Consider the following 17,405-nt stretch of genomic DNA (forward strand, 5'->3'; position numbering starts at 1 on the left):
GAGACTGTTTCAAGTTTGTTTTGGTTTTTAAACCAGCAAGATCTGGCCTTTCAAGGTCTCTGGTTTTGTTTGCTTTTTCAGCTTCCCTCTAAACTGCTTAAGCATCAGGTTAGTTATGGAGTCAAAGAGATAAGGGAGCACAATGCCAGAAGAATTGCCCAGAAAACCCAATACATCTATTTGCTCAATGGCTGGAAGGATTCAATGAAACACAAGCCTAGCTGCAGATCTTCAAGCAGGTCCACCATAGCCTAGTCTATGGGAAGAGCCATTTTACTTGCCTGCAGATGATGGAGGATACCCAAAAGGGAGCAGTAATCCACACATCAAAGATACTGAGCAGCCAAAGCTGAGCAATCTTACCCATAAGGTCTTTGGAGCATCGCGTGTCATTCATTCACCACAGGCAGGAGGAACAGCCGTGCCCATTCAAAGCACTCTGATTCTGAGCATCCTTGATGCTACAAGGAGTTCTTGCAACCTGTGGCTGGATGGACATGGGAGGTACAGGTAAGAAGAGTAAAAGATGCTGGGACAAAGCCTCTAGCAGGACTTGAAGCCAAACTCTGGCCCACACCACATGCCTTGATATGATCAGCATAGAAACATGAGGCCACCAGAAGGAAAAAAAGGCTCCTAAAAATAAAGGACCTATCATCCAAGATGAACCATCTACCGATGCAAGAGGGCCCCACCTCCAGCAAGCGAGCCCAGAGCCCTGGCACCAAAGGAGGAAAAGCAGCACGACTGGGAGAGCTGACAGAAAGTTGCAGAACAAGCAGCACTAAGCTTCCGTGCAACCTGTATACCGATGGTGCAACAGCTGGTACCAGTGGAAAGGCTAGCAGAGGCAACCGGGATTCTTGCTGAAGAATCAGTTCCTTGGCAGATGTGATGGAACACACAGTGCTGGGTAAATCTCCTCCAAAGTCCAGAGCAGATGACCAAAAAGGTGCTTCCGAGTCAGGAAGCTCCTCCTCCTCAAAGTTCACTTCTGACAGGCAGATACAACCTGGAGATGATGAGGCCTCTTCTGTTTTGGTTTTCAGTTGTTTTCTAAACCACCTCCGGCTCCACTCAAACGAGAATGAATTCCACAGAGCTGACACCAAACCTTGACCAAACCTCAAGGGAAACTGCCAAGATGACAAAGATGAATGCACGAAGGGAACAGCATCCTTGAGACTCCCCTGGAATAAATCTCCTGTTCAGGATGGCTGAGAGCCCCCAACTCCACAGCACTGCAGACAGCAAGGAGGTGCTTCATCTTGCAGAGGCCATCCAGGAGGAGCCGAGGACCAACAACATGCTTCAGCAGGGAACAACAACTAGAACAAAGAGGTACTGGTAGGGGCAAGAGGCGTATGAATTTGCCTGCTCACAGTGCCCAAGTATCCATGCTTGTCCATGTTCTGAGGATGAGCAGGCACTCACAGGATATACTTTTTTTGTGTACAATACAAACTTACGCAGGCTGAGAATAACTGACACTGTAGGTTACCCAACTTAGACATTATGCGTACAAGCACATGCAGTCCTACGTTGATTGAATGATACCATTTCACCTTTAAATAGGGCTAACAGCCATCTTAATTAAGCACAATCCTGAAGGATATATTACCTGACCCTGTTTTAAATAACTAACGCCTGTTGACTGGTTCCTCAACACTCACTACGAAACCCATACTAACATTTACAAAAAAGCATCACTATGATTTGTTTCCAATGCCTTTTCCTGAGGTAAGGAGGTACAGGAGATATGCACAGGGCTCCCCCTTCCCCCACAGCCAGGCGTTGGGGAACCCACGTGGGTGAAAGTCGTTATGGCTGAAAGCCACAGGAAACCAAACCCCAGCGCCACTTTCACTTTTTTTTTTTGTCAGTCCTATACTGCTAGAAAGCGTACATGCCACTTCCTTCATAAACCTCATATAGCCATTTCATCAATTTAGCCCGCTAAACTATACTCATTACTAAAAATAAGCAGCGGGTTTGAAGCCTGAGCCCTCCAAATTCTGAAAACTCCTCATATTTACTCAAACTATACAAAGGAGCTGTGGAAGAAGTGGAGTAAAGACTTGTGACAAGCCAGCATGTGTCTCCACAGTCAGGCATAACCAGAGGGATGCTCGGTAATTACACTTCTGCTTCCATACTTAAAGAAAAACAGAGACCCACACAAGCGGAGAGCTAATTCTCAATATTGTCAGCACCACGTGTTCCAGAGACCTGACATCACTGTCTCTGTGATGGTCTTTTGGGGTTTTTTTTGTTTGTTTTTTTTAAGTGGTTTTTTTTTTAAAAAAATGTTTAGTTCTAATAGCAATGTAAGAATCTTTTGGAAGCCTTTACTAATTGTAAAGGAACAAAAAAGGCCCAGCTCTAACTTATCAAAAACACAGAGAACTGTGGCCTTCCGGGGTTTTTCCAAAACACCTACTAAAACTGCAACTAACGCTGCCCGTTGCTAACTTTCACATTTAATCGAAGAAATAAGATGTGAGGGTGAAGGGAACTGTTGCCTCCACAGCTCTTAGTTTAGATCAAAAGACATCACACCGTAAACTTTGCCAAGACTTCAGAGTTGTCAAAGGCAGCGATGGAATCAGCACCGCCAGGAATGGGTAATGCTATTATTCCTAGAAAATGGTGTTCTGAAGTCAAGTTTTCTATAATTTTCAATAACTTTGTTTGCAACAGCAGAAAACTACCTCCAGCATCAGGACTCCCCAGAAGGCCCAGGGATATGCACCTAGTGAAACCACAGAAGCAATGGCTGAGGTTAGCTGGCTTCATTCACACGGACCTACACCACGACGTTCTGCAAGAAGCACGAGGAGGATGCCGTTTTCAAAGTGAACATTGTTTAATCTCGTTGCCCTAACAGCACAAAAGCACTGCCCAAGAACCACACCTGAGGTGCTTGAACACAAGCATGGATGAGAAGCTGGCGCTTCCCATGGTACAGCACCAGAAATGCAGACCTAGCCAAGGCCACCAAGGCCCAAATCCCGCTTTTTTTTCAGACTCCCTACCAATAGATGTGCCCAATAGACCAAGTCTTCAGCATATCAGGGCCTGTGATACCAGCATACTGGCAATAAACCAAAAGATCTAGGACCTCAGGGAAGACTTTTAAGGAGCAACAACCACCACCACCAAAAAAAAATAAAGTAAAAAACTGAACTCCCCCCCACTATTCAGCTAACAGTTTTCATAACTACCAGTATTAGAAGGCTGCCCCTGTAAAAAAATAAAATAAGTGATTCATCTTACACTTGATTCCTTAGTGAGGTCGTAATTCTGCATTTTTATATCAGTTATCTGTTGCAGTGCAACACTGCAGTGACTTGCCTTACAGTAAATATACTTCAGTGCACAGAAAGTCACTGTCCGAGCAAGTAGGACAGTGGCAAAAATCCAGAGCCCCACCACAAACAAATGACCTCAGGATAAAACCTCCAGGACAATTTTAGCTAACAGCAAAAGCATTTTTAGGAGAGAATATTTCTGTTACAGATCCAACATAGTTGCTTTCCAAGTGGTATTTAATTAGTCAAGCCAGAACATTTTACACCTGTTGCTTTTAAACTCTCCCCTTCCCCCCCAACTGATTCTTCTCTCATACCTGCCTCTTGACCTGCATCTTCTCCCTTTCCCTGGGCAGGTAAATGTATATTTCGTTATTGACTAAGCAGTGTCCATCAACAACACTTTACTAAATGAGTACATTAATGCTTCCCCAAAGAGTCACCGAATCTTTGTAACCTAACTCCTAAAAATACAGTCCTGTACTCAATGGGTTATATGAACACAAAAGATCCACCGTTTTACTATTAAAATGAAATCAAACAAAAAACACACCCTAGATGTACTTAAAAGGGTACAGAAGTTATGCAGTTGTAATTTTAAGTCATTATGGTGTAGATATGTATTTCTGTCTACTAAATAACAGTGATATAAAAAAGCGACATACAAAAATAGCATCCTGTCAAAAACGTGCATGAAGTGATCTGAAGAACCAGGACCACCTGAGCTGACAGAAGTAGCCCACCACCTGTTTGATTTCCCACTCCATCTTCACAAGTGGAAAAAAAGACTTGGAGGAGGGGATACAAAGCAAAATTCACAGGCACTAGGCAACGCAGGACATGTTGTGAGGGTGGACAGTCTAATGCTTCTTGTTGTACTAGTTTGTCACATTATCTACAAGAAGAAATGAACCTTTCCAGCCACAATTGAAATAACACTCTAAACATGACCACCGTTACCGATCACGTTTATGTTCATTAACAGCTGGTTTTGCCATCGCCAATGTAATTATAGTATGTAGCCACGACACACGGAACTTTGTTCTCCAAAGTTATTACTAGTATGCAATACGCATTAAGCAGCTTGTGAAATACAGAAATACAACATTGAAACTTACAGTATTTGACAAAATCCTTCTGAAAATCTTTCCTAGAATTGACAAAGGCTCTTCCTCTCTCAGTTCCAACTACAAACACGTCTGTTTCATATACAGCAATACAGGCAACTTCTGCCTTGGACTTGGCAAGTTCTTTACACTATAAAAAGAAAAACAAGAAGCTTGTATTACCATCGTGAAGAGTACCGTTAATAGAAATGTATGTGGTATCATATAAAACAGTTACTACTTCTGCTGCCAGTATCCACCCTTCCAAAGGTACTGCGAGCAACGTAGCATCAGCCATTAGCAAAGGATAATTTATACATCTGGGGCGCTTTTCATCAGGAATCTTAAAAGCATTGTAGATGCATTAGTGAAATGAAGGCCTCGTCTAGACTCCAAGATCACACTGTTTTAAATTAAAATGATTTATGACATCAATCCACGTGAAATTATCACTTCCCTGTTAAGATAATCATATTGAGCATCTCGCTCCAACTCCCAACTTTCAGCAGAGCGTACAGGGGTTTGGTTCATTCCCAGCATGCCGATCACACGCGTTCTGCTGAGCAAGGTGTGGACTCTGCCTTGCCCTGCCTGCCCTGCTCAGGCTCGGGACAATTCCTCCAGAGCAGAAGCATCGCACCTTCCCTGTGAGCACCTACGTGCGTTCTGCTGGGAGAAGCGTCAGGCAAAGGAGTAAGGCAGGAAGCCTGCGGCGCAAGGAGAGAGCAAAGATCCTAAGAAAATTAGTGAGATCATCAAGAAGTGATCACAAAAGGTCAGTTTCTCCTAGGAGCTCAGACAGGAGTTTGCTGCAGCCTATAGACACCAACTGCAGCATGAGGGGGGAAAAGTGACACAAAGCCTTTAGGAATTTAATATACCCATTGGGAAAAAAGGCTGGCAATCAATTATCTTATAACCATCCCATTCAAAGTTTCATTGCTAAAAAGAATTTTTTATCATTTCAGAAAACAATTTTAAAGAACCAAACCTTTGACAGTGTCTCAACTTTAATGAAACAAGACAGGCAGTTCCACTCACAGCCCTGGTCAACCACACAGTGATTAAATAACTTCTACAAAACAGGTTATATGCCAGCTTTTAAAAAAAAAAAAATGATAACTAATTCCTGAACAAGTTTTGTTGAATTAGCACAGCAGCTGAGGACAAGGCATTAGCCTCAAGACCATTTATTCACTCTATGTTATGGATGACAAAGACCAGAACTCTTGCCTTTCAACCACAGTCTACCTGAGCGATCAACAAATATTTCCCATTTGTTTATTCGACAATTTTTTTTAAAACCACCACCCCAAAACAACAAACAAGATGACTGTTGAAAAGACTGTTAGCATGGCGTTCCATCAGCAAAGAGCCAGACTTACACCTGGTTGCACAGCACACAATAAGGTAAAGATAAAACATTACATTCCCAGTGGGAAGCAATACGTTGGTGTCATGCTGCACACACCAAGACAGAGTTACAGAGCAGCTGTGTGACTGCTCTACTAACCATTGACTCAAGCGCTGACATGAGGAACGTAACCACCATCCTGTTTTCAGAGGAGCCCTCATTACAGATGGACGATGCTGGTGCAGTAATTTGGGCCATTTTCCTCCTATAAAATGAAATAAATAAAAAAAAAAAACACCTGTTCAGAGACACACAACAGTGCAAGAAAACAAAAACCTCTCTTAAGCAAGTGAAGAAAATAAAAATATTTAAGACCCCCCCAACACCCCACCACACACAAGCAACCCAACATACAGGTCAATTATCAGGAGGAAGCGCTTGCTTTTTTGTTCTTTCATGGTTCCTGCCATTCCATCCAAAGCAGGAGGTAAACTTTCCAAAGTTAAAACACTCTGCCACAACTAGACTGCAAGTTGCATGCCTAGAAAGATGCACGTTAACCGATCAGCTGCATTTACATTGATTTTTCCTTCTAAGCATGCCTGCAACTCCAGCAGTCTGGATAAACACAGCAAAACAGACCAGCATTAACATTCAGGGGGAAAAAAAAATAGAAAATCATAGATCTGACATAAATATAAGAGCAATCCTTCCTGTAATTATATTATTTTTTGTTTATTTATTAATTATATAAGAATTATATAATAATTATCACAAACTAGCTCAAAACCAGCCACCGCCACCCTGCCCTAAACCCACAGCCTCAGACACTACAGCATCAGTAACCACAACGTGACGGGTTTATTCTCCTATTTTTCAGTTGTAGGAGTAACGCCAAAGCTAAATAGTCCCAATTAAGGTGCTAAAATTAAAAACTGTATTTCAGCAGTGACACAAGAAAGATTTAAACCTATTTTCCGTATGTCATTCAGGACACTTTCAACTTAAGACCTAACTAATAATCTTATTTTATATATATAATATATAAAAAATAAAGGGGTTTTTTTTTATGCTTCTGCTGGCAGAGCTGTCCAGACAGGAATGAGTATCTTGAGACCCAAGTTCCAGCAGCTGCTAAGAGCGCATTTTTCTATCGGAGTGTTGCAATCTGTTACGTTTACACGTATCTAAAGCAATAACCTGTCTGGAGGAGGAGAGAACCAACCGGTAGAGATGTCGCTGTTACCACTCCACACACAAGTCTTGGGGAAAAAAAATCACCTCAAAAGTCAAGACAGCTCAGCTAAACGAGACATTTTGCAATGGCTCGATGGGACAGCTTGCTGCTCCTGTAGAACCTGGACACATGACGTGGCTCCAGTTTTCCAAGGTGATGTGTATCCTCTTGGATGTGCTGACAAGTCGGGGCAGCTGCCTGCGATCATATGTGCCTACACTACAAAAAAATGGCACCGTGTTGTTCTTCTGGTGGATCTACAGCACTTGGTAACAAATGGGGGGGGGGGGGGGGGGGGAAAGCAGCTAGGATCACGGCAAGCTCACAATGGACATTCAGCAGCCTTCTGGCTCTCCAGGCACAAGGCCAGCGAGGTTAAAACAGTTTTTAAACTGTGTTCTGGATGCACCGGCAGCAGCACAGCCAGCAGCTGTTTGGGGATGCTGTGATGAGAGGCTGGAAGAGCAGCACCTGCAACACGGAGGAGCAGGCGAACAGGTCCAGCACCTGGGAAAGGAGCTAAACATCAGGAGTGACTATAAAGGGCTAACTGCTGAATAACGGCGATTCCTTCAGTGAACTAAGGGAGGGTCAGCTGGGGATGGGGAGGCAGAGGCTGATGGGGTTAACCTCCAGAGGAAGAGGGGCATCTTGCTTACGGGTTGCGGAATACATCAGGTAAATGGAGAAGGGGGAGGTTGACCTTGGCTGGATGGCCGGTGCCCACCAAGCTGCTCCATCACTCCCCTCCTCAGCAGAATGGGGTGGGAATAAGATGGAAAACAAACCTTTTGGGTCAAGATAAAGGCAGTTTAATGAAGCAATAGCAAAAGTCATGTGTGCAAAAAAGCAAAGGAACACAGAAGATGTTATTCTCTACTTCCCATCAGCAGCGATGTTTGACCACTTCCTGGGAAGCAGGGCTCCAGTGTGCGGAGCAGATGCTCCAGAAGGCAAATGTCATAAATAACGAATGCCCCGCTTCCTCCTCCTTTCTCTTAGCTTTTATATCCGAGCAGACGCTATATGGTATGGAATATCCCGTTGGTCGCTTTGGCTCAGCTGTCCTGGCTGTGCCCCCTCCCAAGACCTTGCCCACCCCCAGCCTACTGGTGTGGGGGGGAGGTTGGAGAGGCAGCCTGGATGCAGGAGCCGAAGCACTGGTGTGTTACCACCATCTTTCCAGCCACCGAGACCAGCACAGCCCTGTGAGGGCTGCTGCGGGGCTCAGCCAGCCCCAGTGCAGGAGATTATGATGAGATGTAAATAAATCAGTCTTCACTGAGCCATGATGTCTTGAAATGCAGTAAGAGTTCTCAAGCTCATCTTTGGAACTCCTTTAGATTTGGGATGCTGACAGTGATTTTAAACATGATAGCTTTTAGACTTTTTAAAATGGTATCTTAACAATCCGATATTAAAGATGAAATAGAACATAACTACACATTTCCCCTCTCTCCCCGGTCTCTCCTCACTGTCTGATGCAGTTGTTCTGCACCAGTTCAACACCTTCCAAGGCAGCAGTGGCACAAACATAGGCACCAACCCCATGCTAGGTGAAAAATCATGCTGTATAAAAACAAGAGTGAATTTATTTTCTATTTTGCAGAAGTACCTGGGTCCTGAAAGCAAAGAAAATCCCAGCCATCATTTGAAGGCTGTGGATGCACAAGCACATCAGAGAAGCACCAGCTCAGGCAGTCTTCCCCCATGCAGAATTGCTCCTGTCCCTGGCAGGTGGTTCCTGACCCACAGGCACACAGTGAATCCAGTCAGGGAGCTTCTCCTCCCCATTCCCTGGACAAGCACCTCACTGGGCCCGGTCCCAGTTTGGTTCAGTGCACAGCCCCGCAGACAGCCGTCCTGGCTCCGTGGTGAGGACAGCACACCCCAAGTGACCTTGCTGCTGCACATCAAGCCACAGCCTCCGTACCTCAGAATCACACTTGGATCAGGAGCTGGGTTGGGTTATCATGGGTCTACTTTTTTAAACAACATTGGAAAGAGTCTTTCCAAACTGTAAAGTCATAATATCTTGTATTTTCAGGATACCCATTCTTTAACCAGCTTGCGTAGTGCCACTTCAGTGCTTCACGTAGATTCAAGAGACACCCTGTTGCACCATGGCAGCACCAAGAGTATTTCTTCCTACCCACTTGACACCAAGTCACACGTGGGGGATTTCTCCCCCCTCCCTGCCATTTTCCCAGTTTCTCCCTTTCCGACAACAGTTTTCTCCACTATCCTTACCCATCCCACTGGGACAGTGTTTATTATTAGGAAGAGTAGGGTATGGTTCAGCAGATCCCATGAACCTGGCTGCTTTTCCAGCCCGTAGGAAGTGCGTGACCCCACCACTGTCCAACGTAAATCCCCAGTGCAAAGCCTTGGAAAGTGTAACGCCTTACCCATTACCAACCTGCTACACAAGAAGGACAATTTAAAAACCATCCTCTGAACAATTATAAGCCGGCTGCCAGAATATCACTTATGATGTATCTATTAATCTTAATCACATATTGCTCAAAAAGAACTTCCACATCAGTTAATATTAGTTATAATTACCTATAAATCCTTCAGCTTAACTGTGCCAAGATGAGCCTTTGCCTAAGGCTTGTAGCAACGAACGAAGCTCAGCAAAATACACAGGCAGAGTACTGAGGATGCAGCATTTAGCCATCCCTGCTGTGGTTTAACCCCAGCTGGCAGCTCAGCCCCACACAGCCGCTTGCCCACCCCCCAAAGTGGGATGGGGGAAAGAATCAGGAGGGCGTAAAGTCAAAAAACCCGTGGACTGAGATAGAGAAGAAAAGCCGTGCTCACAGGCAAAGCAAGCCACGGAATTCATTCACCACGTCCCATGGGCAGGCAGGTGCGCAGCCATCTCCAGGAGAGCAGGGCTCCATCACCTGTAACGGTGACTTGGGAAGAGAAATGCCATCGCGCCCAACATCCCCCTCCTTCCTCCTGCTTCCCCCAGCTTTATATGCCGAGCATGACGCCATATGGTGTGGGATAACCCCTGGGTCAGTCGGGGTCAGCTGTCCCGGCCATGTCCCCTCCCAGCTCCTGGTGCCCCCCAGCCGGCTCGCTGGTGGGGTGGGGTGAGGAGCAGAAGGGCCCCCACGCTGTGCAGGCGCTGCTCAGCAATAATGAAAACATCCCTGCGTTATCAACGCTGCTGCCAGCACAAATCCCAACCACAGCCACATACTGGCTACTGTGATGAAAATTAACTCCATCCCAGCCAAAACCAGTGTACTGCCTCATGAGAAGGTCACCTTGATACAGAGCTAAAAATCCCCCTGGATGTTCCTTTCACAAGGAGAAAACCAAAGACCAAAACTAGCAGCTTTTCAGGATGCCAAATCAAACCAACATGTATCTTACTCCACATGTTTCTGGCTGGCTTCTACTTTGAAGAACCTAAAAATAGAAACACTCAAGGCAAGAGAGAACAAAACAAGACACAGTTCCTTTCCATCCTCCCTTTACTCACCGAGGGGCAGACCCACCAGCCTTAGTAAACCCAACAGGAACAGATATGCTCCCTAGGACTTGCTTGTTAGACACACAAAAAGCAAAAGTAAGAAAATAATTAAGCTTGATGAAAAAAGACAGGTACCGAAGCACAGAAAGAACCCATATGGAAAATTAGGGGGTAAATAAAAATGAAGGAATATGCATTTCTGTATAGTCTTAATAAGCAATAGCACACATTTTTACCTTTTTACCAGATGTAAACCAAGTGGGTATTCCCAAAATAGGACATCTATTCATTGTCTGCTCTCCAGACAGAATTCTCTCCAGAAAAGCAGCTGTGAATGCCAAAGCATACTTCTCTCCACTGACCCCTCACCAAGCGTAACAAACACTAAAACAAATCTTGCCACGCTGATAGAAAAGAACGTTCCTGCAGTACAGCTGGACACGAATTTGCGTGAGCCCATCCTTACACGCCACTGAAGATGTGCTGCTCCCTACGGGACAGAAGTCCAGCTCCTGCTCGATGCCCACGGGCCACTTCTGTTAACTGGGGAAAACCAGTTATTCTAGCGGAGGAAAAAAGCACACGTTTCATTATGAAGCTGGAACAAGAAGAAACCTAAGAAAATATATCATTAAAAAAAAAAAAAAAATCTCATGAAGCCAGACTGCTTCTTGGCTGTTGCAGCTTTCACCCCTTGGCTTCTCCGCCTTCTGAGCCAAGGCACAATTTCAGCATATTTAACTCTGCCCCAATACTGGCCTTCTGACAAAGGGCAGAAGCTGGTTCCTTCCAAACTGTCCAGATTAATACTCACAAGCTGTTAAGTGCAAATGAATCTTTCTAAACAGATCTTGGTTAAAAATCTGTCGTCATCTTCTTCCTACAATTTAGTTCAGCGATCCCACGCTTCAGAGGAAATGAAGTCTGACGGTCCTCAGCTAAGGCAGCACAGAAACTCTGTTGGGATGCAAACCTACCACTGCCAGCATTCCTGATTTTCTGTAACCCATCCACCCTAGCCACGGTGCACACAGGGTTAGGAGACTGCCACCTGCATCCTCCAGTGTTCGTTCGCAGCTGACATACGCCATCCCTTTATTCCTTGTTAAGACATTTGTATAATTTTAAGATGATCAGTGACATAACTCTATAAGCAACAATTTTCTGCTCCTTCCAGCCACTAGACTGCTCACACGTAGCCGAAACACAAGAAGCTTAAGAGCAAGGGTGCTCCGGCTGCGCGGCATCCCTACCTTCAGATACACACAACGATTTTTGGAAAGGAAATATTTTCAACAGCCGCAACCCAAGAGAAACAGAAGCAAAGGATCCAGGAGCGCCTTCACAAAAGCATTGCCGGTTCTTCACCATCTGCATCTGGCACGTGTAGATTATGAATCAAATTGGATGAGAGACATCCCCGTTAGCTCTGCGAAGGACCAGGCTGCCGTGAACCACACGGAGTGCCGCAGTGCCGTCCCACACCAGGCAGGAGCAGCTCCAGACGGTCCCAGCCAGCTCGACCCAAAGCGAAGAGGCAGAGGCAGGTCTGGCAGCGCTTCACTCTGCTCACAGCCTACACCGCAAACGAGAAGGCGAAGCTTCCCAGCATCAGGAACAGGAAGGAGAGACAACACGGAGCTACCGGAGGGCATTTAGTCAACCCAAACCCATCGGGGTTTCTCTCTTCTGGTTTACTGCCAGCTCCTCCAGACAGGAGGTGGCTCCCTTGGAGGTACACAGCTGGGCACATCTGCCAGAGCCGTGTCACGTACACAGGCATGTCAGCCCTTAGCCGAGACTGAACCCAGGCTACTAACCCCCTGCTAAAAATGAATATAAGTGACTCTCAAGGACAGCAGAGCAGCCCTGAAGAAGCCTCGTAAGGTCCCGGGGAGGCTCTGCCCCTCTCCCCCCACACATACTCCCTGAAGCACCCCTGCTGTCTTCCATGCCAGCCTCAGCCACAGCAGCAGGGTGGCCGACTCCAGAAAAGCACGCAGCACCATTAAAGTCAACCTTCATTTTCCTTTGCTCACTAAAAAACCTGTTTATCTCCCCAACCTCGAGCTGCAGCACCTTCTAGCCCCAGCCACCAGGAACAGAGGGGTGGCACTCGCTGGTTTCATACCCTGGTGAGCACACCCGTGCCGTTCACCCCTGGCACCACCACGGTGCAGCACAGTGGCCGTGGCACACGGCAGCTGGGACTTTCACTGCCACCATGTCAATCCCACTCCCATTACAGGGATTTAACTGACAGCAGCAGAATCAACAAGACTCAGTATGGAATGTTCAGCTTACCCCAACAAACCCCACCAGTAGAGCACCACATCCCTCTCTAATTAACAGAATTTGCAGAATCACACCACTCGGAAATACCATCTCGCTGGAAATCAACACGCCGCCCCACATCCCCACTGCGGTGCTCACCGATTTAAGCTTGCCTTCCCCCCCGCCCCTCCCAGGGCAGCTGAGCAGGTCTGCGACCACAGGCAGTCGGGGAGGAGGAGAAAGGCACTAACGAACCAAGGTCAGAGGGAACACGGGGTGCCCAGTGCACCCAGCACAGTCACTCCAAACCAGCAGCGTCTTGCTGCAGGCAGGGGGGAGCACGGTTCACGACACAGCTGTGAGACCCCCCCCTTCACAACCAGCAATAATTAATCCCCATTTTTCTAGGTACTTTCATGATACTCAGCACTGCATGATGACTTAAGTCAGCCTAGATGGCAACTACCTCCACTGCTTCTAAGAACCATTAAAAAAGTAAACCAAGATTCCAGCGACTTATTGTAAAAGCACCTCTGATTCCTCTCATTCCACATTCCACGTAATGTTTGCAAAGGGATATTTAAATCTGATTTTCACCATTTCTAAAGATTCCTATAGACCACAAAATCTTAGATAAAACGAAAATGTGGTATCTATATACCTCACAAGGCAACTATATAAAAGCGAACGTAATTAAGAAACCATCAGTGTAAAAGTCCCTTCTGTACTCAAGACAGACCTGGGGAACAACTCACTTAGCTTTTGAGTACACAGCATCCTCCTGCAGCACGTAGGCATTCATAAATTATGGTGAAATCATGTAAACAAAATTAAATATTAATCACAGCAGTCCTGACCACCTGGTAACTTCTGTCTTTACCAGCATAATTATATTTACTTAGTCAACATGATCGTCGAATAACAATGACTTTAGTTCTGTGTGTCCATCAACACTTACTCATAATATTTGAGAAGTGAATTAGTCTAAACTCTTTTGGTATTTATTTAATTATAAGAAAATCGGTGCCGGCGCCTTTTCCAGAGCGAGAAATTGATGTCCTCGCTAGCGCGAGCTGCTCCTTTGGATTTCCATGCCATACCGCTAGAGTCACAGGAAACACAAGGGCAAACAAAACAGTTCCGCTGGCATTCCCACAGGGAGCTAAAGTCACACTAGGTACCCCTCTGTGGTTTAACACCTTGGAAAAAGTTAAAAAAAAAATATATAATCACCCCATCAATTTATGTTAGGTGGTACCCGAGGCGCATCCCTTTGCTGCCCAGCACCAGCATCTCGTGGCACTGATCGGCCCATCACACCTCAGCAGCACCTGGCCCTTCGCTTGGTCACCTCCTTCCCTCCGTGTTTTCCTCCCTTTAGTCCCATTATAGTAATTAATTTAGTCTTTAACCAAACGGGCCAGCACGCCCATTTCCACAGCATCGGGTACAGGTGTTCCTCCTGGGATCGAAGCGTTTATGCCCATCCCAACAGAAGTCACTCTCCTCCCAGGATCGGAGCCCAGAGATAAAAGCTAATTCCACCAGCAAGCATTTGGGAACGTGTCATTTTTTGTTGGAAAACTGACAAATTCATCCGTTTTCCAAAAGAAGACCAGTTTCAGCCAAACTCCTGGGAAAAAGTTCCCATGCCCTGATGGACAAGGGACCCCGGCAGCCTCTCACCGGGCTGTACAATGGACAACCCTTCACGCCATCTGGTTTACCTCATGCATTTAAAAGAAAAAAAATATATTCAAATGTTAAGAAAAAAATATTCTAAATTCCACCCTAAACTGTTCTAAATGTTAAGAAAAAAAACCACTCTAAAATCCACTAAAGGTTAAGACAAAAAATATTAAAATCTAAACTCTTCTAAAAGTTAACAAAAAAACATAAAAAACCTATCCTCCCCTAAATGTTAAGGTAAAAAAATTAAAAACCTCTAAATGCCTCTAAATGTTAAGCAAAAAACCTCATTAACTCCTCTAGATGTTAAGAAAAAAAATAAGAAAAAATGTAAACGCCTCAAAATGTTAAAAAAATAAAACAAATCTAAAACCCTCTAAATGTTAAGAAAAAAAATCTAAACTCCTATGGATGTTCATAAATTATTTTTTTTTAAAATCTAAACTCGTTTGAATGTTAAGAAATATAAAAGAACCTAAACTCCTCTGAATACTTAGGAAAAATTAAGAAAATTTAAAACCCTCCAAATATCAATAAAAAATCCAAATCAAAAATTAAGAAAAAGAAATCAAGAAAAAAAATTAAAATACTAAACTCTACTAAATGTTAAGAAAAAAAATATCTAAATGCCTCTACACGTTAAGAAAACGAAGTACAAAACTGGAAGAGGCTGCGCTAGGACTCGCCGGTGCCGCCCCCCGCTCCGTGCAGCGGCGCGGCCCACGCGGGCCGCGGCCGGGAGGGGGCGGCCCCACCGCAGCTCTTTTGCATATTCCACCCCGCCCCCTTCCCGCCTGCGCCCAATCGCCGCCGCCCCTCGCAGGGCTCCGGCACGTGCGCGCCGCCCAGCCGACCAATGGGAGGCGGGGGCACGGTGGCAGCGCCCACCCCCCCCACACCCCCCCCTCCTGGTGGCCGGGGTCCCGGGGGAGGGGGCGGTGAAGGGCGCGGGGCCCCGCCCCCCCCGGCGCCGAGCCCCCCTCGCCCCCGGCCCGGGCGGGAGCGGCGCGACCGGCCACCCCGCTACCCCCGGCTACCCCGCGGCTGCGGCCCCGCCGCCCCTCACCCCCCGCCGCGGGGCCTCCCCTCGGGGACCGGCGGGGTAACGGTGCCGCCCGTCGCGCCGGCCAGGCCCGCTCCCGCCCTCCCACTCACCCGCCGCCGGGCGCGGGTAGGCGGTGCCGCTGGCTGCAGGCGACGAGGCGCCGCCGGGCTGCGGGAGAAGGGCCGGGCCAGGGGCGCGTCTCCCCGCGGGCTCGCAGCGGGCACGGCGATGGGCCCGGGCGGCCGCACGGCCCCGCTCTTATCCTCACGGTGTCGGGCAGAGCCCAGCGCCGCTCCGGGGAGGGGAGGGGGCAGGTTTTTTTGTTCGCGGAGCCGCGGCCGCGCAGGCGCGTCCCTCGCGGGGGCCGCCGGGAGCCGCAGTCCGGCGGCGGCGGCCGGGCCGGGCCGAGGGGAAGGCCCCGGACTGCGGCTCCCGCCGTGCCCCGCGCCGGGAGGGGCGGCCGGGGCCCTGCGCCCCGCGGGGGCCGGGACGGAAGATGGAGGCGCGGGGGGAGCTGCCTCCCGCCGCCCCCGGGCCTGCCGCCCCCCTGCGGCCTGCCCCGGGGAGCGCCGGGCCTCCCGACGTGCGGCGGCCCGGCCTGGCCTGTGGGGCACGGGGCGGTCCCAGCGCTCCCAAACCCGCGCTGCAGCCCTTGAGCAGAAACCCCTGCCTTTTCCATGTATTTTTTTCCATTTCATAACGAACCTCAGAGCAAAACCAATTCCCCGTTGGTGAAAGTTCGTTTCTTTCTTTGACAAAGGTGCCCCGTGCAACGGATTCCACCGCCGAGATCTGTTCTGGGTGCAGCCAGGCCCGCATTGCGGCTGGCATCGCTGTTCTCATCCTTTGAACTTGGCTTCAGCACGGTAAATGCGGATAGAAAGTTTTCCGCTCACCGGGAAACGTTGCATTGCAACGTCAGTTCCAACGCCAAAAAAGTGCTCTTAAAAATAAACTCATTTTCATAAATACCAACATTTTTATTATAGTGTGTATAGGACTGTTGAGATCTAAATAAAACAGTTAATGGTATTTTCGAACATGAACCATGTCTAGAGTTGGTCAAGAGCAACCATCAAACACCACGATTTCAACTAAATTTCCCTTGTAAAGGAAACAAGCACGCTCAGTTGAAAGCATTCAGCTTTCCCCTCATTGCAATACATAGCGATAAATCAAACTGGAAATTAAAGCTTAGAAGCTGTCTGCTTGGAAAGGGCCCTGCAGGAGATGCGTGGGCCGTTCCCGTACCGTGGCTGTTGGGGCTATGGAGTTTGTGCAAAACAAACACCAATCTGCAAACCCTGACCAGCGTCCCTCAAGCAAACGGCCCAAGTGATTCAAGATGTTGCGGCTCTCAGTGGTTCCTTGCCAGTGTTCAGCTGGATGCAACTTCTCATCATTGTGGGAAAGGGACAGAAGCATCCTGCAGTGGCACAGCAAAAAAGAGAAAAACACCAAAACCAAAAAACCCCACCAAAACACTAAAAAAAAAAAAAACAAAAAAGACACACACACACAAAAAAGCCACCACCAACTTTCATCACTACCTTAAACTAAACTAGAAGATTTTGCCTTACAGCACTTGGGTGATTCCTTCTGGCAGATCCTGTGTAGGGAAAGGCATCACCTCTGGTGAAGGACTTCAGCACTAGAGACACTGAATCTTTCTAAGCAGCCACAACTCTTTTGTAAATCCACATCAGCTCCTCTTGCTGTTCAGATGGCATTTTTAGCGGAAGGCATCGCTCCTCCATAACTGCATACTGTCATCTTACTGTACCTGACTGCACACGCAGCCCATAGTGGCCATTTCATGCAGATTTCGATGTCCTAAGGACACCCTGTCCAAAAGTTACTCAAGCAAATCCTCCTGGAAGACGGGAGAAGTTTTACCTG

At 47.2% G+C, this 17,405-nt stretch overlaps 1 protein-coding gene across 5 annotated transcripts in view; it reads right to left on the reverse strand.

Moving 5' to 3' along the window:
* GTF2I (general transcription factor IIi) overlaps positions 1 to 16,300 on the reverse strand; it is a 78,510-nt gene extending 62,210 nt beyond the window's left edge. For 2 of the 5 annotated variants that reach the window (XM_080364766.1, XM_080364765.1), the window contains exons 1-3: positions 15,617 to 16,300; positions 5,931 to 6,036; positions 4,430 to 4,568 (exon numbers count right to left, since the gene is read on the reverse strand). In XM_080364766.1, the coding sequence (XP_080220892.1) occupies positions 4,430 to 4,568; positions 5,931 to 6,036; positions 15,617 to 16,185 (814 nt within the window). In that variant the 5' untranslated portion in view covers positions 16,186 to 16,300. Of the gene's footprint in view, positions 1 to 363; positions 4,386 to 4,429; positions 4,569 to 5,930; positions 6,037 to 6,185; positions 7,222 to 15,612 lie in introns of those variants that run through there. The other 3 variants (XM_080364769.1, XM_080364767.1, XM_080364768.1) reach the window with 3 other exon arrangements.
* Positions 16,301 to 17,405: the final 1,105 nt, after the last annotated feature.

This window comes from Falco punctatus (assembly GCF_963210335.1).
Source record: "Falco punctatus genome assembly, chromosome: 1".
In the NCBI taxonomy this organism is placed as follows: Eukaryota; Metazoa; Chordata; class Aves; order Falconiformes; family Falconidae; genus Falco; species Falco punctatus.